The sequence below is a fragment of the Mugil cephalus genome, chromosome 2 (assembly GCF_022458985.1).
Source record: "Mugil cephalus isolate CIBA_MC_2020 chromosome 2, CIBA_Mcephalus_1.1, whole genome shotgun sequence".
NCBI lineage: Eukaryota > Metazoa > Chordata > Actinopteri > Mugiliformes > Mugilidae > Mugil > Mugil cephalus.
In genome coordinates this window covers 22,939,119-22,960,126 of record NC_061771.1, presented here as the reverse complement: position 1 = coordinate 22,960,126, position 21,008 = coordinate 22,939,119, and the positions used below count along the sequence as shown (strand labels likewise).

The following is a 21,008-nucleotide window of genomic DNA, read 5'->3' as shown; positions in this document are numbered from 1 at the left end:
AGTTTCTAAACATTAAGCAGAACTTATTATTTATATTATAAGTTCCGGTTGTCGATGGACGCATGCGCATTCGTGGCAAGGATTAGAAATCGATGACTGAATGAAACAAGGGCGCCTCCCATCCAACCTCAAATATCACAATGACAGACAAACAAAGTGCCCAGAAAAGGTAATTTAAACTTAACTATATAAATTACGCTTAACCGCTCATTTACTTGTTTCGTAAAATGTGTCTGTATAACTACAGCGAAGTCACCATGTAGCTTGTTGAGTCCTCTTAGCGAACTAGCGAGCTAGCCACATTAGCTAGCGTTTATAAACACTTTTTTCTTTTTTCTTTTTCTTTTCTTTGCAGTGTCAAAATAGCCGCCGGAGCGGTAGTTTGTGTTGAAAGTGACATCAAAGGAGATGTTACCATTGGTAAGAGTTTCTTTTTAATTAATTTGTTGTGCTAAGTTGAGAAAACCTGCATTTCTCCACCTCCGAGCCAATCAGACCATTCACCTGTGATCCAAAATACCCCAACTATGTATTTAATGTCCTCAGGACCCAGGACAGTGGTTCACCCAAAGGCTCGGATCATTGCAGAAGCAGGACCCATCGTGATTGGAGAAGGCAATTTGATCGAGGAGCAAGCTGTTATCATTAACAGGTCATTTAAGATCCATTATAGCTCAGTGTGACAAGTATTTCACTGCATTACCCATCTTTGAATATGTGTTAGCATCAATCTTCGAATAAACAAGCATCAGGATACACTAAAGCTTGTTTGTTTTGCTCCACAGCCTTCCAGAAAATATCACACCAGACTCTGAGGTGGAACCGAAGACTATGACCATTGGTGTCAACAATGTGTTTGAAGTTGGCTGTGGTATCCTTTTGGCTAGCGTGCCCACTCCTCACCCATAAGTGATTTCAAATGATAATCTTCGGATAAATCTTGTCTACAAAACACAGGTTTGCCTTAACTGACATCAAACAGTATCACAAGCCCTGAAAATCGGTGACAACAACGTGATAGAATCTAAAGGTGGAGTGTTTCCGTCATTGTTTGACATGTGCAGCAGTGAACAGACTCTTTAGGACAAAATACTCGGTGTATTAAATGTCCCCTGTTTTTATTTTCCAGCTGACGTTGGTAGGAATGTGATCCTCACCAGTGGCTGCATCATCGGCGCTTTCTGTCAGGTCAACACCTGTGAGGTTATACCCGAGAACACAGTCATCTATGGCTCTGGATGCATGAGGCGGGTTCAGACGGAGAGACCACAGGTATGGAAGTGCGTGACTGGGTATTGTGTGTTTACAAGGGGACAGATTAAACATGTGTTCCTGTTGGTTAAGAGGTGCTGCTGCTTTACCTCGGATAGCTGGAGATATTTGCAGAAAGCTATTGCCTCATGGGTTCTAAAAACTCCCATTATGATACAACAACTTGTGAATGGTATATTTACCTAGGAGTGTTTGAAAAGGAAAACAAACCTTTGTGGTGTCTCCTTTTTTGTGAAATTTGAATTAGAACACTGTAAAATAACCAAAAATAAATAGTGTTTGTCCTGTCTGCCTACATTCAAAAGCAGTGGTCCTTTAGTGCTGCACATGATGTGAAAAAAATGGCATAAAAAAAAACTTTATGGCCTCCATTAAACATAAAATAGTTCAACAGACTATCATGCAATAATGTGTCGCAGACAGCATTGTATTTTTTTGTACCATTGCTTATTTCTGTCAGCCTCCTCAAGCAAATACTGCAACATGTGACTTATCTTTGATATGGAGTAGGTTTAAGACAGGGGGTGTCAAACTCATGTTAGTTGTGGGGGCCACATACAGCCCAATTTGATCTAAAATGGGCCAGACCGGTAAAATAATAGATATAATAACCTATAAGGAAGGACAATTTGTTTTATTGCAAGAAAGAACAAGTAAATTCAGATAATGTTTAAATTTAATAATAAGTGAGTAAGTAAAAATAAGTGCAATTCAGGCACATTGCTGTCTGCTGTTTAGTCCTGGGACTCACTGTTGTGTTGTTCTCTTCTTGCTAAAAGAGAAGTCAAATTAGGGAAAGCAGTTATTTTTATTAATAAAAATGTGCGCCTCTGTTTTTGTCATTACAGCCGCAGACTCTTCAGCTCGACTTCCTGATGAAGATTTTGCCAAACTACCACCATCTGAAGAAAACCGTTAAAGCAGGTCACAGCGGGAACTGAGACATAACTTTATACTTTTTTTGTTGTTTTTTTTAAGTTGGATTGTAAATGGCCGGCGAACCCGCGTTTAAATAGATCTTGCTGCAAAACAACATGTATGTATATAATTATATAATATGTTTCTAGCCTGAATAATTTTTCCTGACTGATATTTTCTATTCTAAACTGCAACAGCAGATCAGGTTTTTAAACTTCATCATGCTGTGCCTATGCACCATTTTGTCATTAAATAACCTAAAGTGTTGAATGTCTACTTGATGTGCTGATCTCTGAGTATTATCTATTTATCAGTGTTCTACTGATATGGCTTAAAATAGTGTAGATTATATGAATACACACGTTTACAGTGAATACCCAGTGTCAAAATGATACAAACTCACAAAAAAATGACACGTCCAGCATTTACACTGACCCTCTGAATTCTATATTCTACACACTAATCAGCCATAATATTAAAACCACTGACCAGTTAAGTGAATAGCATTGATTAAGTTAAAACGGCACCTGCCCTGGGGTGGGATATTAGAATAGCAAGTGAACATTCGGTTCTTGATTTTATTTGCTGGAAAAGGCCTCATGTTTGGACGGATGTGTGGTTTACCTGAGGAAGAGATGACAGCTGTATGCACTCCTGCAGGAGACGTCTTGCAGGAGTGCATACATTGCTCTGGGCAGCGTTATTTTGGGAAACGCCGTCTCCTGTCTTGTCTTATTTGTGGATGCTACTTTGACATGCGGCAGGTAAACACTGTTGCAGACTCCGTTGGCATGGCAACAGTGTTCCTCGGTGGCAGTGGGCTGTCTCAGGGTACAGTACACCCTGCCGCGCTGAAAACACTTTCAGCTGAAGGCGTGGCCTTGACCACTCAATCCAACTGCGCATCTGTGGGATTAATGTTGATTATTGAAAAGCACAACTCTGATCCAGGAGAAGCGATGCACCATTGTGTAATAATGTCCTTTATTAAAATCAGTTCAAAAAGTCCTCATTTTCAACCCCCACGCCTCGGTGCTACGGTGTAACATATTTACATGTTTTGAATCAGAAGTTGAAGATGTTTGATGCCGGCCGAGGCTTCAGGGCGATGCGCTGCGCACCACACGGCGACTTTCCACTGCAGCTCCCATTAGACGACGGGAAGCAGCCATCAGACAACTGTTAACCATTGAAATAAATCTTTTCACACGCCTCTTTGCAACAAACTAAATGAAATGAGGGCAAAATGTATTTACACTTTAACAGTATGACTGTGGCGTCCCCTGTCAGGAGTTATGTGTTTTCAAACAGCATCTTTGTACTTTTTTTTCCTCCTTCCAGCGTATTTCTGGTACGACTGACTTAGAAAAAAAAAACAATTCCACAACACAGTTGCTATTGACTCCAAGTAATTCACAGGGGGAATGGGAAGAAAGTAAAATAAGCTAGTTTGTCTGACATCACAGACTGCCATTAAATGTCTTTATCGTAGTGGGGCCAGGGTCTCCTCCATCTCCAGCCGTTTTTCAGTGAGAAGATTTCACTTCTTCACAGGCACTCCGTCTGAATAGTCCTCCAGCACTCCCGCCAAATGGTTGTTGTGGGTCTTGAACTGTCTCTTCCTCTGGCCACTCTGCTTCTTTCTCTTCTGAACTGGTAACTGCACGGGGCACAGAGGGACAACCGGAGCCGATTATGACGCTCGATTACGTGTAAACTCCAATACCGAGTGTTAAAGGCTTTAGTGAAACTAAGAGACACGTTGTTAACAAAATGAAACTGACCACTTTCTTTGGTCCTGTTTCTTGCATGGAGGAGATGCCTTGTTTCTTCAGGTACTCCTCAATCTTCTCCTCATCGATGGAGTCGACCGGGACGCTCCTCCACAGCTTCTGAAATTCTGCAAATGAGATAAGTTCACGGATTAAAGAGCTGGACACCGAACGCAGCAAATAATGTAGGGAACTAAATCTAAATGTGGATATAGATCTTAGTCTGATGTCCCGTTAACTATAAGAAATTAAATCAAGGTTTAAACTAAATGAGCTAATTTGAATACACCATAATGCACGGTAAAGGGTTTTGGCTCTTCAGTATTGTGAGGTATTAAAGTACAGACTCCCAAAATATAATTAAAAGATTTACTGCCGATGAAGCCTGGCTGCAGTGTCACCTCACATTACCTCTATCTGAGCACTTGAACACACCGCGAGGCTAACAGCCAGCTGGCAAAAGAAAATAAACTCTTCCAGGAAAATGGAAAAGCAAATTGGAATCATCAAGTTTTAAGAGGTAACCTTCAAGATTTATTGGATATACGAACCTACAGCGGACAAATCTTTTAAATGCACGGTGCAGGTAACGGAAGAAGAAAAAAAAACACAACACAACATCACAAGTGACCGACGAAGCCGACTGACGCTCACCTTCATCTACTGCAAACTGGCAGTGCTTGTCATTGTAGAAAAGGATCTTCTTCTTGTCTGGTCTTGTCACAAAGATGATCTGATCCCCCAAAGCCTGTGAACCGTCACAAGAGAAGCCATTTGTTTGTTGTCCTGAGTGTTTAGTCGGTACATTGCTGACGTGCATTTGTTTTAGCTGAATGATATCTGGGTTACCTTGATGGCCTTGGCCGAGTTGGGCAGCCCCTCCTCCACGTCGTCCAGCAGCACTCCTCCCAGGCCCAGCTGGTCGTGTTTGTCCAGGAGTCTCAGTAAGGCTTTCTTGTCCTTCAGGTTGTACTTGGGCTTGAAGCCGTATGTACCGTCCCGGACGTCGATTTTTGGGTTGTTGACCAAGGCCTAAGAGTAGTAGCACATTTATTTCTTTAAATTAAATGAACAAAGATTTTATATTAAAAGTTATGAGAAATAAATAACATTTAACTTTTACAAACAAATACACTACGGTAATATCCAGCTGCAGTTCTTATCCAAGTATTGTAGCTTTTTACTTTATGCGTGTTATTAGTGCGTTGGCTTCTATCTCTTCCAACATACAAGGTACACACACACCGATCAGGCATAACATTATGACCACTCTCAGAGAATGGACATGGGCCTTCTCGTACCAGGCGTCTGGTACCAGGATGTTGTTAGTGGGGGCCTTTGGGTCCTGTGGGTTGAGGGGAGGGGCCTCTGTGGATCATCACACAGATACTTGATCAGTTTGGGATCTAGTGAATCTGGAGGCCAGGTCAACACCTTGTGCTGTTTTTTAGTTGTTCTTAAACCGTTTTTGTGCGTCTGTTTCAGGGTGGAGTGTCATAACTATGGGGTGGGGGTACCTGGTCTGGTCTAGGTGGGTGCTACATGCCCAAGTACCAATTCTGTTTTCAAACAAATGTTATGTCCAAAAGTTTCCCAGCAGAACACTGAATTGTCACAAGATGATGAATGTCATTTATTTCTCCTGGCAGTGGTTTTAATGTTATGGCTGATCGTTGTATGTGTGATAACTCTTGCATCCACTCACAGATGACTGTGAGAAGTATTTTTTGGATTGCAAGTGAGACAGAGGAAGACAAAAGTAAGTGCACTGCTGACAATAGATGACACAACTGTGGTGCTGGAAATGAATGAAACACACCTCAGTCATGAGCCACTGTTTCTGTTTCATGCTGATGTCAAGAAGTTTGGTCTCGTCCAGAATCTCCTCCAGAGTCAGAAAGTGTGTGTCGCCGTTCTGATGCCTGGTCTGTGAGTTAAACAAACACACAAGGACACACACAAACAGAAAAAAAAAATCAACAGTGTGAAGTCATTCAAAGCTCCTATTTTAAAACATAAGAAGTTCTCAGTCCTGTAACTCCGACGGTGTTTTTGCCAAACGTGAGCAGCAATTCGGTGCCTTACGTGCAAACTGTCAAGTTATTTTACACAGCTCAAAACTCTGAATTCAACAGATGGCACAAAAAATTACACACTTTCAAGGAAAATCTGTCAAGCAGAGCGTGAGCTCTGCAGAAAGGGATGAGTCAGACAGCGAGTGTGTCAGGCACTGGGTGCCTCTTTAGAGCCACGGCACCATAAACAAGCTGTTTACATACAAAAAGAAAGACTGAACACCAAATGTTACGCAGCAGACACGACTTCCTGACTCACTCGCTCAACTGATACAACCGACAACAAGTTTTTAGACAACAGAGCTTTGATGGCGATGACGACAACCCTGAAATCTAACAATGGAGCGGGAAGATGTTTTGACTTCTTCATTGAACTTGCAGAGGAAAAAGCCACCGTGGTCTGAAGCACCTCCTATTGGCTGATGCAGAAACCTAACAGAGCAGAGTTCCCTCTACGATAGAGTGCGTTTGTTAAAAATAAATAAGTAAAAATTGATAAGTTACCTTCATGTAATTGACTATCTTGGCCAGGCAGCCAAACTTGTATCCAGAACTCGCCTTGATGTTGATGTTGCCATTACTGGATTCTGCAAACAAAAAGAGGACAAAGAGGTTAAACTGTGTTTAAGTGCAGGTTGACTCTAGAGAACCACATGCAGACAAAAATGTTGTGTGTCAATGTCAAACAAAGCATCAGTACTTCATTTGTTCTGCCAGATATTGTCATTATATACACTGTTTTTCACATTGTCAACACTCTTGTAGGAAAAACCATGAAAACTGTATTTTCCCGTTAGCATGGTTCCTAATATTGTCTCCCTTGTTCCTCCAAAACAGTTGTGAATCATCAGAGAATGGACATGAGCCTGTGGTGTCAGGCAATAGTGTGTTGTTTGGGGCTTGGGGCTCTGTGGATCATCCCACAGATACTTGATCAGTTTGGGATCTAATGAATTTGGAGGCCAGGTCAACACCTTGTGCTGTATTTCATGTTTTCTGAGGTGGTTCCTAAACCATTTTTGTGCGTGTGCCTGTGTCGGGTTGCATCCTGCTGGGGGTGGCTGCTGCCTGTCATTGCTATGGGGTGGGGGTGTCCGGTCTGGTCTGGTCCAGGTGGGTGCTACATGTCTAAGTAACATCCACATCAATGCCAGGTCCAATTGTTCCCCAGCAGAACGCTGCATTGTCAAGATGGTCAGTGTTATTTATGTCCTATTAGTGGTCACAATGTTGTGGCTGATCAGTGTGTGTGTGTAAAGTAGTAAGAACAACACTGTAGTTTTTAATGAGAAGTGAGTCAAACCAGAATGAATAATGTATCTGTCGGGGACATAACACGTTCTTCCGGCTGGTGAGTATTTAGGGCAGCGGGACACGTATGTGGGATTTAACCAAAACATGCCACAATATCCACACTGATGTGCTCATGGTAGAGAAGGGACATGTCACACAGTGAAAAAAAAACATCATTTAACAGTAAAAAAATAACGCAGGAGTCGTTTATGAGAGAAGTCTAATGAAAATAACATGAATTGTGGCCAGCTGGTTCTTCTCTCTGCTGGAGTCCCAGTAATGCCGCTGCTCCCCCGTCGATGCCGTCTGAGGTCTGGACTCGGCTCCGGCCAATCGGAGCCGACAACACAACTCTGAATCATGAATGATTCATGGTGTGGGAGGGAGCTTCTGTTGCTGCGAGCCGCACCGGTGGGCAGGGAGCTGTGATTGTGACAGGCCGGTCAACGAATGGTGCAGAGGCAGGGCTAACGGAGCGCGGCCAATGGCGGAGGAGAGCCGCTGCCCGTTTTCGGGCCGAGGCACGAAGAGCTGCAAGGAGTGGCGGCGGTGGAGGAGGAGGAGGAGGAGGAGGAGGAGGAGGAGGAGGAGGAGGAGGAGAGCGAGTGAGCGCACAAGTGACGGCTGAAAGTGCACGAGAGCGTGCTGAGGAGGAAAACAGGTCAGGGAGTGAGCGTGGAGGAGGGAAAGAGTGGAATACGGAGAGGAAGGTGGAGCACCGAAAAAGAGGAGAGTGTACCCATTGACCTGCATCTTGTCAAGACTGAGCCGCGCACACAGGTGAGTCTGCATATTTTTCTGAAAAGCATCCTTTGGCTGGTGTTTACGCGTTTGACGTGCACAGATCACAACAATCCAGATACGAATATGAGCTGAAGGCTGCTCTTGATTTCACTGTGAAGCTGTGACTATTTTGTTGTTTTGCCAGTGTTTCCACCATTGACACGCAGCAGATTTATTTAACCATTAATTCTTAATTAAGCATTAAAAAAAATCTAAATATCTAGCAATGATTTGTGGCAGATGTAATTTAATTCCACACAATTAACCATGCAAAGATCTTTAGGTTTCGATTTCATGAGATGGAGGGCAGGACTGTACGAGCGCGCAGTGGATTAAATAAACATGCATCCGTCTGCCTGCGTCTCCCATCTGAATACCAAGCGTCAGAAACTCTGAAACGCATCTCGTCTGCGTCCACGAAAACACGAGACTCGGCGCATCTCTCGACACAAATCGATGAGGGTCTGGCGGCCGCGCGGGGCAACGCCGAGTGCTTCAAGAGTGTGTGTGTGTTTGGGTGTAGAGAGAGAAATGCCTAATCCTGAAACACCTTCAGAGTCTGGCTGGGGTGGGGCTCATTTAGGGCGAGTTAACAGATGCTACGGGGAAGCCAATCTGTCCCTACGGGGGCGCTGACAAAAGCAAGGAGGCTCAGAGACCACGAGGAGGGGGGGAGGCACGACGAATTGGTAAAGGAGGTTGTTGTCATGGCAATGAGCTGAACTGAAATTAATGTAATGAGCTGGGTCAACAATAAGTGGCTGTTAAACGGGGGGTGGGGGGGGGGTTAACTTGCATCGACGCGATATAAAATACTACAAACATTCACCGCTCTAAACGGATGTGAAGATTTAATTCAATTTTTACGACCTGCTGACAGTAAAAGTAGTTAACTGTGCGCCATCCTGTAAGGGCCGCGATTTTTGTGGCTCATCTCACCAGATTTCCATACAATAATACAACAGACGTAGTGTGAGCACGTTGTCGGCGCGCTGTGCATTCTCAATGTGACAGACCGGCGCGTCATAAAAAATGAATCCATGCAACGTAAGAGCATCACACGTTGCCTCATTTCTCCTACAAACACATTCCAAAAATAAACAAAAAATGTTTTTCTGCGATTTCAGGTGCAACAGTTTGTTTTTTTATTTCATTTAGGGAAAGACTTTTATTGCTTGTTGTTTGTTCTGAGGCGAAAATGCAGACTGAAGCCACTACAACTATACGGACTCATGTTACAGCCTCAGAGCAACACATGGCAGCAAGTTACATTCACAGAAGAAGCTCTTGCGTGTCTTTTGCAACGTGCACGGCAAAACACGCACGTTTATCCGACATGAATGAGTTTTAAGATGCCAACACACCAGGAAAAGAGGAACACTCAAATAATCTGGGTCAGCTGCCGCGGTCTCAGCGTGTGACACATAAACATCCACGTGTGTGTGTGTGTGTTAAGAACAAACGTGCGAGCAGAGAACTGGACCACGGTTCCCTCTGGATTTCAAACGGGAGGCGTCGGCCGAAAATGTGGACGGGTTCGCTAAAGAGAAATAAATGATCTGACATCTTCTACATCTTTTAGTTTCATTCAGCCTTTTAGGCCTCAGCGGGGGCTCTTCTCTTTCGCTCAACGACATAAAATGCTTTCTGTAAAGACGGATCGGCCAGGAGGTTTTGTTTTGGGTCAGTAGATACGGACACTGCATACATCCTGTAACGGCGTGATACCCCCCGTGACTCATAATGTAGTATGAGAATAATCACATTACAGCAAATTACTGATGGTTGCATGAGAGGAAATGGGTTTCCCTTTGTGTCCGAGGTCTTTGTGCGATTATTTTTCCTCCCAATAGCACAGTACATTTGCAACTAATCTACAGAAATAATTACTTGTTTTAACATTTGTAATTGTCTCAAACTCTTCTAAAACATCAAATCACCTTCGCAAAAAAACAAGAGAATCCTGTGTGCGATTCCCCGAACAGCGGTCCGCCCATTACTTTCAGTTTGCAATCAGTCTCCCAGCATGACAACCAGAACATAACAACCATCGCTTTCACATTTTAATCTGAGCCGCGCTGACGTCCTCACAGCCGTTAACAATCTGCCTCTCTTCTTCTTCTTCTTCTTCTTCTCTCCAGAAATCATGGCTAACCTCACAACAACCATACCCCCAAGCAGCCTCCCGGTGCACCCGGAGGGCGTCCCCCTGGCCCACGTCTCCCTGCAGGTCCAGGAGGTCTACCCGTTCCACGACGGCTGGAACGTGGCCTGTTTCGTCATCCTCCTGCTTTTCATCCTCACCGTCCTGTCCCTGGCGGCCCTGGCCGTGCTCTACGAGATCCTGGACTGCGGCTGCTGCGCCAAAGGGAAAACACACCACCAGCTGCAGGAGGAAGGGCCGGGAAGCTGCAGCAAACTGATGACCAGCATTTGCAAGGAGCCAGAATCCCACACCGAGGTGGTATAGGGGCAGAAACGTGGGTTTCGTTGCCGTGATGGGCAATACCCCAGAGTTCACCCCGATTCCACCAAAAAAAAAAAACAAAAAACGACTTTTTATGACTGCCTAAAAACAGTTCAGTTGCTCACAGTTAGGAGCAGGCCGAGAGAAGAGGCACAACAATGTACAGGAGGAAGGCGACGGTGGTTTGGAGTGGATCTAAATTGCTTTTCATATCAGTTTTGAGAGAATCTTTACACATCCACAGCAGAACCCCGAGAGACATGTTTCACACCAGAACAACTATAAGAGAGAGAGATCACCCCCAGTAGAAAATAAATGATAGGGACACACAAACACACACAAGTTTGCAGTGCTTCAGATTGGATGTTGTGGTAGAATGTGTCACATTAAGTGGGCCTTATCTTCCTCTGCTTACTTCATCAGAGCATAAAGTTGCATGGCCAAAACATTTTAACATGAATAAACCCAAATCTGACCAAATATCAAAGAGTTTACAATAACAAGCATTCACGTTCAAAGACGTCTACCCTGTGTTTATTACACGATAATTGTGGCCTCCTGGATGCTAATCATGGATGGATGCTTCTGAGACAAGTTGTACATAAAAATGCCGTCTGAAGGACTTGAATCGTGTGATCAAGCTTTGCTGGACCTGATAATAGCTTTGAATAAAACCTGTATTTTTTCCTCTTATTCAGTAAATTGTACGCCAGTGTTGTCAAAATGTTTAGCACTGCAGTATTATGCCATGACAAGTTTGGTTACCGCACAATAGTTCATGTTTTACTGAGCACAGTGTATGATTTCCTAATTATGCCTTACCGCAAAATGCCTAATAAACTGTCACTGAGTTATCCGTGTTTTTTTTTTTTTCTGTTAACAGAAGCTCGACCGTCGCAAACTCACACGTGAGGCCAAAATCCGACGCGTTCGATTGCTCAGCGCATTTAGATTGATCTCAAAATCAAAAGTCATTAATGATAAATTGATAAAATCGCTCTCAATTTCTTAGCAACTAACAAGGCATTCGAGATTTTTAGGTGGGCACATGCACACGGGGGAATTAGCTGGCATGAAGAACTGTGAGTGACTTTGACAGGGACCAATGTATTATTACTGTAGGCTACACTGGTGAACACATACTGATGACATTAAGGCAGCATAAACCATGAACCTGCTTGCAGGGCGACAGTAAATTGATTATTAGACTGAAGGGTGCCAACCCAGACGAAGCTGCAAAAGGAGGAATGTTAAGAATTAGTTTTGTGTCCTCTCAAACCGTCTGCCGCCATAACTTGCCTCTGCACTCTGAACTGTTGAAGTGCAAAAGGAGGAATGTTAAGAATTAGTTTTGTGTCCTCTCAAACCGTCTGCCGCCAGTAACCATGCATATTCACATATGCATCACGGTACCAATGAAGGTGCATGAAAACACTGTAAGCTTCGCTTACCAGTGCCGTGTTTGAACCCAGAGGAGCCCTCTTTTTCTACTTTGGGTTTCTTCTTCTTGTGTGACCCAGAGTCGGACGCAGTCTGTCTCTTCTCTACAGTTGGAGTGGAAAGCGCTCTCTTCTTGAACAGCTCTCGCTCCCTCAGTAGAGCTGGATCCATCCTGGCAGACAGGTCAGAAATACACCAAGATCAGAAACAGTCGGATTAAAGACGAAACATTGAACGACTCAACATAGACATTTGTGTGATTACTTCAACATCAGAGAAACAGTCTCTGTTCAAACACAGACTTCTTGTTATAGCTGACACTTAATATAAACTAAATATTGTGCAGCTGATCCTTACACCCATCATAGCTCCCACTTTCTGCATGTTCTTTCTGTTTTGCCATTTGCATCCACATCAAATACTGTGCGCACAGCACAGCACACCAGACCAAACCAGACATGGTTGTTTACAGAGCCACTGACAAACACAATGTAAACTAAAATAACAAAGGACTTAGAGAAAGAGCTCCACTACAAAGCAAGACCCACTGGCGATGCCTGTACCACCTAGTTTAAGTGTTTTGGGGGATTTTGTGAGGTGGAGGCCGTCGCTACAGTTTTCCACCTTGTGTTTGGGCGCAGCCTGGCATGGAAATGTGTTGCAATCAACTTCTTCTCATTTATAGCCGTTACAAATGTAAACAAATAAGCTGGTTGGACCCTTAACTACGTATTGTGTGGACACGAGTAAGAATTATAGCACTAAAATATAACAGCGAGTTAAATAGTCTACCTATGACACAAACTAGTTCGCTTTAGTGAAGTGGCTAGCTAAGTTAGCTTCTAGCTGTGGCGTTATACCGATAATATAAATGTCTACGAATAACATCGGCTGTTCTATCTGTGGTTACCGACTGCTTATATAACGCACATGTGTAACAAAACATACAAACGTAACTAAAGAGCATGCCACTGGGTGAAGAGTTAACCTAGCGTTAGCATGGTGAACTGCTCAATGTTATGTTGGTGAACGTTACCTTTGTTCCTGTTCTCAACCAGAGAAAGTACCGGGTTAGTCCAAGAGGACGCGGTAATCACGAAGCAGATAAAATACGAGCCTTCTTCAGCAAAACGACGTCCCTCCACGCTGATTCAAGTGTATTATGAGTTGACGTTAGCCTACTAACTTCATCCACATCTCTTTTTCACTCATGCTGCACTTCCGTTTGTTGCGGTCGTGTGCGGACTGATACTGAAATATCGATCATTCCGATCCCAATGTTTCAAAACCTTGGAGGAAAATCTATTATTGTTCTCTGGTTTTTAGTTATTTGTTGTCTTTGTATAGCTTCTTCTAAACAAGCGAAACACAACAAAGTCAATATCCTACCACCAGGATCTAGACTAAATAATTTCCGGTTGACAGGAACTACTTCTCCTTCCGTCTGTCAATAATTTTCCTCCAGCTAAACAAAAGAGAAGAAAAAAAAATCTCCAGTTATATACTCCAGAACCACTTTATTTATATATTCATTTTTTTGTTTCATTTATTTATTTCAGTTTGTTTTTCTACTAACATTAAAAAGAAAAAAAAAACAATTAAAACCACACGGAATTCTATATTGTATGTAAGTGATTCTTCTATCTAGAGCAACAACACACTCCGAGTGACAGTTACATTAAATGAGTTGAACCAGTTTTTGTTTCTCCTCTGAACACATTAAGTTGTTGAACACAATATTACATAGATAATACTGGAAAATCCCAGCATTGATTTTAGCAGCGTCGGTGGTCGCACACCAGTTCGATGTTTCTGGAATCTACAGCTAATCCTCAGATAACGTAATCACGCACAGCCACGCAAAGAGAAAACTCACTGCGTTCTCATCAAACCATCATTTACACTGAAGAAAGAAAAACGATTCTAACAAAACTGACCGTAAAAATAAGATGTGAAAATCTGTGCATAACACCCATGCATTAAATCCAAGACACGTAAATGATTATTGTTGTTGTTGTTATTATTATTTAAATATATAAGAATGTTATTATACCGTTTTAAAAAATGCAGGAAAAAAGTAGCAAAACAAGCAGAAATGAAATCTGTCGCAAAAGTTTGCCATATTAATTTATTAGACTTGTAGAACAGTTCTAGATAATTTTATTAGAAACTGTCCGGATCTTGTGGTACCTTCAGCAACCATAAACCGCTATAAAATGCGGCGCCTGCTCTTCTTTTCAGTTCAAATAGAAACATTTGCATTTTAAGTACCGTATAATGGCAAGAACACTTGAAAATATAAATATAACGACAGAGGGAGGCGGATTTATTGTAAAACAAGTTCAGTACAGTTTTCATGACGATATTTCCCCTAAAGCACGATTAGCAAATTGCTTGAAAACAAAACGAACAAAAAATACTCAAACTGTGGATGTTATTTTACTTTAAGAATGTGCTATTAGGACAAAATTAGCTACTTTAGCTTTTACTTGAAATGATATGCAGCGTAAATGACTCAATGTCGCCCTGTAGTGGTTCTTTTAAGCCACTGCGTTACATTTCTCTGATTTTTCCATCGTTATTTTAGTAATAATGAGACAGTGTGAAAGGCTTCATTAACGCAGGAACATGGTAGAGAGGTAAAAAAAAAAAGACAAACACAATGTCAGAAAGAAAACGCAGAGGAAACAAAGAAAATGAAAGGACACAGTGCTCTTGATTGGCGGCAAACCCTGCATACCACAACAAACAAGTGAAAGTTTCTGTAGCCTATATTTATGTTTGTTTATTTATTTATTTATTTTCTTGGGCCTTAGTGCAATACCGACAAAAAACAAAACAAAACCGACAAACTATGAAACCATAGTGGCAAAGACAAAAGTCACCTCAAGTACATCAAAACCAGAAACAAACCAAATGACACCTTTTGTATAATTGTGTGCAAACTTACAGGCTGCAGTTCAGAAAATGGAGAGAAAACACACCAGAGTTTAGCTATGAAGCCCCTACAGCACATTACGGAATATTAAAACCTAACTCTAAAGGAATACTCTAATGGAAGTGAGTGTTTGGAATTAGTCCAACATTGACCAAGAACACTATAACCAGAGACCACTAAATGTCTGCAATGTCGTCACACTACAAGGCCTTTCCCTTCACATCATTGTGGATAAGATTTGTTCAGGGATGAACCTTTTTGTTTAGTTTACTTTTATCGTCCAGTCTCTGTTGTAACATTAATAATTTAGACCTTAAAAGGAGAAAAATACCAGTTATTCTTAAAGCAAATTAATGTCCTTCTGAACCCGGCATCCTTTCAAAGAAAAAAAAAATTACAACTGAGTCATAACCCTTCTTGCAAATTGGTCAATAAACATTATTAAGCCTTACCTGTGCTCCGGAGTTGGTGCAAGTTTTAAAAAGGCCCCAACACAGATATATTTTCTTAATGATCGCACCGTAAGCTGAGAGAAGGCGTGAGATGAGGTCTCTCTGGAACCAGGTCACCAAAGACAACAGAGAGCTAAGCACCCGTTAGAGAGTGGAGAACAAGTCATAGAACAGAGATGGATCATGGCACACAGCTCGAGCTGAAGGAGGGGAAAGAAAATCTAATTAGCACCCAGTGGTTTCATGTGCACGAGCTTCCATACATAGACAAGATGGCGCAGAATACAAAATACATGACGCGTCTTTGTTTTACTGTTGAATTAAGAGGCAGCGTCTTTCGACCTCAAAGGCTCTTTAGATGTTAATATAAAGCGTTTCACTGCCTTCTTTTCTTATTTTGAATGGCTTGAAGATACTGTCTGTGTTGTCTTTGCTCCGCGAGGCGTCAAAGTCTTTGTTCCACAGAGCGCCTGGTGTCGGTTGCGTGTGACGTTTTTGCGGCCTGTCAGATTAAAGCCCCCCAGAAAACTCTGCTTCAGATTAATTTCTTCACAACATCTTATTGATTTATTTAAAAAAAAAAAGACAGAGAGAAAGATTGAGATTATCTGCTGCATCGGGGCCGTGTGGGCGGTTTTGATCTGATTTTGATCCGATTTGACCGAAACGCACTTGGAAAAAGGAAACCGCAAGATGAGGGAAATTACAGAAATCTTTCATGTGGGGCTGATTCAATTCATCTGATGGACACAGGAGATTATGCAACTAACACGACTAATTTACAGATGCTATACCAGTTACGTATGACCCCGCCTAAGAAGTGTGTGTGATTCAAAGATTCAAGAGTCAAAGAGTTTATTGTCATTGTCCCTGTACAATGAAATTCTTCTTTTGCCTTCCACAATGCCTAACAGTATAGAAAGCCTTAGAAATGGAATATAAAAAGATACATATAATACAAAATATAAAATAACTAGCTCAAATATCAGTGTGTAAGTACAGTCACTTTGTGGGATTTACTGTCCAGCCAAGGTCTTCAGTTTAAGGCAAGTGCCTGCACATGAAAAAAACAAGTTATTGCCTTTATCAGACTATAACAGGAAACATGTTACGATAAAAATTGGAGTTCTCATTATCCGATTGAGACTCCCAGATAATGCGATTGGAATATGATTTTCTCCGGCATGTATAAGGTAACCACAGTTTTCAATCGGACAACGTGTGTGCTGGTGTGTGACCCTGGAACAAAAACATCCAAGAAAGCCAATTGCAGAAGAAAAAGGTAAACAGAGCCGCTAGAAGAACCGTCTGAGGGACAGCGCGGAACTTATTTGCACCAGACGTAGCGCGAACATTACGTACGAGATTAAAAAATGTACTACTGTCCCTATGGTTGTTGTTTGAAATGCCGGTCCACCGCATGAACGACTCTTGTTTATTATATGATGCAATAGGTCAACCGGAAAGTGAGCCGTATTAACGTGGTATTAGCCTGCTGAAAAGACACATAGTGCCACCTAGTGTTGAGGAGGAGGACATGTTCCCATCAGTTGTTCGATTTTTTTCCGCTGCATGTAAACAGGGACAAGGACTGTAGTCAGAAAGTCGAATTTTGAGCATAGCTCGATTAAGCTCTGCATATAAAAGCAATGCAGTGATGGACAAACAGTGGCTGATGAGGGATCCTCTCCTTCCTCATGTCCACTATCATCTCCATGGTCTTGTCTGTGTTGACTGTGAGGTTGTTGTCCTCACACCACCTGACCAGACTGCTCACCTTCCCCCTGCAGGCTGCTTCGTCCCCATCAGTGACACAATAATAATAATAATTATAATAAATTAGATTTATATAGCGCCTTTCCAGACACCCAAGGACGCTTTACAAGAACAGAGAAGGCAAATTAGACCAATTGGACAAAACAGACAGGACGAACAGCAGAGGGTGAGCTAACTGAGAAAGTGAAGACTGGTTGACTGTGAGCCAAAAGCCTGGGCAAACAGTAGCCATCGGGACGTCTGGTGATGAAGGCAATGCCGTCCACAAACTCACCCGAGGCGGCACAGTCGTGGGTGACCGTGGTGTAGAGCAGTGGCTCTCAACCTTTCTGCATATTTTTTGATCTATCCTGAGGACCTCCCTATTCCTCAGGTTAGATCAAACGTTAGCTTCATTTCAAGCACTAACCTGAACATGCAGATGTTTCACAATAAGACCATTATTAAGAAATGAATCGCGTACGTCCTCTGAAACAGTGAGGGTAAGATGGATGTAGATTGTGTTAAGTTTGTATTAACTGCGTCATGCAGTAACTCTGAAGGATCTGGAGTGAGATCTCTTAATAAAATACACTAAATTGCTCTTGTGAAACAGATGTGATTAGAGAAGAAAAAAATCCTGTTCCCCTCTGTAGTTTAGATAGATAAAGGTCTCATTTGAGTAAAATAATCATATTTCTATAAATGTCATATGATCTTTTTAAGGGATATTACTTTCAAGGATTTAAGATTTTATTTTCACACTAGGGGTCTGCGGACTACAGGAGTGGAAGATGGGACTGAGGTGCCAGTGTTACTGGAGATGCTGGCTGAAGTCCTGTCCCTGCCATTCAGAAAGTCCAGGGGCCAGTCACAGAGTGTGGGGTTCAGTCCAAGTGGAGGGTGATTCTGTGGGGTATGATCATGTTGAAGTGTGGCAAAAAAAAGCAGAAATCAACTAAAAATGGCAAAAAATAAAAAATAAAAAGTTAATTTTTAAAGTTTGTAGTAAATTATTCATCCATACATCACATCCTTTTTTTTTTTTTTTTTTAACACACAGTGATATAAAGTACCTGACATCAAACTTTTATACGCCTTCCCTCGTCTAAACTGTACGTGCCGAACAGCTATCTGTGATGCTTTTGTCATAAAAATGCATGGGTACAACGGACGCTCTGATCTCACTGTCAGATTAAGTTTTTGATGTGTTTTGTGTTCTTTTTCTTTTAAAAAACTCTTTTTTTTTTCTTTTTTTTTAAAGGCCGGCGCAAACACTGGAATATAGAGTGTGTTATTAGCAACTCTGCAGGGATATTAAAATTTGAAAAGAAGCTTTAGCGGATGTTTGTGCACAGCGGCGCACCGATTTCTGGTCAAAGTCCATCTTATCGTATATCCTCCATCCCTTCCTGCCTGTGCCTTCATATCAAAAGCCTAAGATGTTAATAATAAACAAAAATCTCAGTGTGATCTCTTGGTTAGGCGTATTATTCAAAAAAAAAAACTAAAAAATGACAAACAACATAGCAGGAAGCTCTTTATATGTGGAGGCATCAGTTCATCTGAGATGCTCGTTTGGACCATGGAGCAAATTAGCATCTCCAAAACGCTCAATTAATGATTTAGCGGGCTAGTCAAAGGAGTGAGTCCGCATGAATGATTAAACATGTTCTAACCTAATTTGGGCCCTAATCCATAATTGATGAATTACAGTGTTTAGTCGGAGGGAGCGGGAGAGAATGAACGAGTGAGGGATAAGATTTAGACTTCGGAGAATAGTCGAGGCTTGAAGTCACGAGCGTGGATTATTCCTCTTCAGATGCTAACCTGCGCGGGCCGAGGTGTGGCCGCGGCCGACTGGGCGCATCCTGCCAGACTGGAGGGAACTGGACTTGAGATTAGTTGCATTTTCGGGAGCAGCCGGGGCCCTGTTTGTCAGTCTGCCCAGGTTTAGAATCCGGTTGCTTCTCACAGACGAAACAGGGAGAGATTTATGAGTGTGTGTCTGTGTGTGTGTGTGTGTACAAACGCAGGCGGGTCGTGCATCACGTAGTACAGTAACTGGAGGAGACAGAGACTCTAGAGGTGTGGAGTAATACCAAAGAGGCGAGACGAGTGAAGACCTGGAGCGGCAGGCAAGCGCAAATCCTTGTGGAGGAGAAAATCTCAAAGTGACACCTTTCAATTACAACCGTGTGAGGAAAGTGTGTCTCTGTCGCGCGCGCTGTGTGTGTATTACCCGTCAGCACTTCTGGGCTCCACTGACAGTTCCTTGTCACAGCTTCTGAATTGAAAACACTTCCCATACACACACACACACACACACACACACACGGCATCCTCCCGGTTTGCTCTTTTTCCTCTCACTCCGCCTCGTTTTCACGTTTGCCTTCTTCCTGCGTCTCCCAGGTTCCCGGGGCCGAACTGTTGCCGCCACCGCCTCCGAAAAACTAAAGGGACGGGAACCCGGCGCGCTACTGTAAATTTAGCGTGGGCACACCCACGGGTGTGAGAGTGGATGATATGTGGATGTGTGTGTGTGTGAAATGGATGGTGTTTTGCAGATTTTAATCAGGAAGCGGGGCTTAAGGCACATTTATTTATCACTTTGTTTAAAACGGTCAATACAGGAAAGAAATATAAGGACGGAAGGAGGGGAGAAAAAAAAATCAATAGATGTGAAACATAGAGCCTGTATACAGAACTAAGTTCTGGAGCTAATTTGCAGTAAAACAAACTACATGGACACCTGAAGTGAATATACACCAGTCAGGCAAAACATGTTTAGGCCTCTCTGGATCAAATACTTGTTCCTAAACCATTTTTGTGTGTGTGCCTGTGTCAGGCTGCATCCTGCTGTCATCAAGGAGCGTCATTGCTATGGAGTGGGGGTGTCTGGTCTGGTCCAGGTGGGTGCTACGTGTCTAAGTAACATCCACACGAATGCCAGGTCCAAAAGTTTCCCAACAGAACACTGAATAGTCACAAGGTGGTCACCGCACACACATGCAACTGGTCAACAAAACTCATCCCAAGACCATTAGTGTAAATACAGTGCACTCCTCTAACAGCCTCCTCTCCCACTGTGAGAGTTTTCCCGCTACCTGGCCGTGGGGATTTGCTCCCATTAAGCTGCAGAGGCATTAGTGAGGTCTTACACCGATGTCGGCAGATAAGGCTCCAGCTTGCAGTCAGCGTTCCACTTTATCTCAAAGCAGCTGCGTGGGGCTAAAGTCAAGGCTCCGCGCCAGTCGGCTTGTGCTTCCTCCCACCTGAACGCTGAGAGTCCACTTTTATGCGTCGCGGTGAGTACAGGTGAAAGTCTGCTCCACGCTGTAAAAAAAAAAAAAAAAAAAAAAAAAAAAATAGAGGCACATAGAAGCTGTTACTTGAAGTGAAGCTCAAACTATGAAAAAAAAAAGCTCCAAGCACAAAATACGCACAAGTATGATAGTATATTCATTGATCCCTCATGGGGGAACTCTTTCAATACAGTGGCACTCGTTGATTGCAGCACACAAAAGCAATTTAGGAACAACTAAAAAAAAAAAAACTAAAAAAAAACATGAAAAACAGCACAAGGTGTTGACCTGCCGTCTAAATTCACTAAATCCCAAACTGATCAAGTATCTGTGTGACGCACTGGAACAAGCCTGATCCACTGCCTACTATTAAAGGTAATAACAGCGTGTTTTATAGCGGCAACTGTTGGGAAACATTTTTATCTTTGATCATTTCTTGTCAGTGTGGGATGGATTTTGGAAGTTACAACGACAGTAACCACAAGGTGGCAGTAGAACAGCGCCTTTTTCAGCTGCAGCCCCGGCCAGTGACTCATCC

At 42.6% G+C, this 21,008-nt stretch overlaps 3 protein-coding genes across 3 annotated transcripts; 2 read left to right on the top strand and 1 right to left on the bottom strand.

Annotated features, from left to right (window-relative positions):
- Positions 1–39: 39 nt before the first annotated feature.
- LOC125003801 (dynactin subunit 6-like) lies at positions 40–2,457 on the top strand. Its single transcript, XM_047577991.1, has 7 exons — positions 40–169; positions 356–420; positions 547–652; positions 786–871; positions 983–1,030; positions 1,130–1,272; positions 2,121–2,457. Exons 1-7 carry the CDS (start codon positions 141–143, stop codon positions 2,211–2,213), a joined length of 570 nt encoding a protein of 189 aa, XP_047433947.1. The 5' UTR covers positions 40–140; the 3' UTR covers positions 2,214–2,457.
- Positions 2,458–3,157: 700 nt separating this feature from the next.
- gtf2e2 (general transcription factor IIE, polypeptide 2, beta) lies at positions 3,158–13,440 on the bottom strand. Its single transcript, XM_047577990.1, has 8 exons — positions 13,057–13,440; positions 12,032–12,192; positions 6,542–6,624; positions 5,782–5,889; positions 4,812–4,994; positions 4,617–4,710; positions 3,975–4,090; positions 3,158–3,850 (listed from the first exon to the last, which is right to left on the bottom strand). The coding sequence occupies exons 2-8, from the start codon at positions 12,189–12,191 to the stop codon at positions 3,731–3,733; spliced, it is 864 nt and encodes a 287-aa protein (XP_047433946.1). The 5' UTR covers position 12,192; positions 13,057–13,440; the 3' UTR covers positions 3,158–3,730.
- Positions 7,910–11,434, top strand: smim18 (small integral membrane protein 18). Its single transcript, XM_047577992.1, has 2 exons — positions 7,910–8,110; positions 10,255–11,434. The coding sequence occupies exon 2, from the start codon at positions 10,260–10,262 to the stop codon at positions 10,581–10,583; it is 324 nt and encodes a 107-aa protein (XP_047433948.1). The 5' UTR covers positions 7,910–8,110; positions 10,255–10,259; the 3' UTR covers positions 10,584–11,434.
- Positions 13,441–21,008: the final 7,568 nt, after the last annotated feature.

What these genes read in the sequence shown, in the direction of transcription:
- smim18 (XM_047577992.1), top strand. Translation starts at nt 10,260, where the DNA reads ATGGCTAACCTCACAACAACCATACCCCCAAGCAGCCTCCCGGTGCAC.
- LOC125003801 (XM_047577991.1), top strand. Translation starts at nt 141, where the DNA reads ATGACAGACAAACAAAGTGCCCAGAAAAG. An exon ending in AAACAAAGTGCCCAGAAAAG is followed by an intron (nt 170 to 355) that starts GTAATTTAAACT and finishes TTTTCTTTGCAG; the next exon opens with TGTCAAAATAGCCGCCGGAG. An exon ending in CAACGTGATAGAATCTAAAG is followed by an intron (nt 1,031 to 1,129) that starts GTGGAGTGTTTC and finishes TTTATTTTCCAG; the next exon opens with CTGACGTTGGTAGGAATGTG.
- gtf2e2 (XM_047577990.1), bottom strand. Translation starts at nt 12,191, where the DNA reads ATGGATCCAGCTCTACTGAGGGAGCGAGAGCTGTTCAAGAAGAGAGCG. An exon ending in TGGGTTCAAACACGGCACTG is followed by an intron (nt 6,625 to 12,031) that starts GTAAGCGAAGCT and finishes TTTTGTTTGCAG; the next exon opens with AATCCAGTAATGGCAACATC. An exon ending in AACAGTGGCTCATGACTGAG is followed by an intron (nt 4,995 to 5,781) that starts GTGTGTTTCATT and finishes TACTACTCTTAG; the next exon opens with GCCTTGGTCAACAACCCAAA.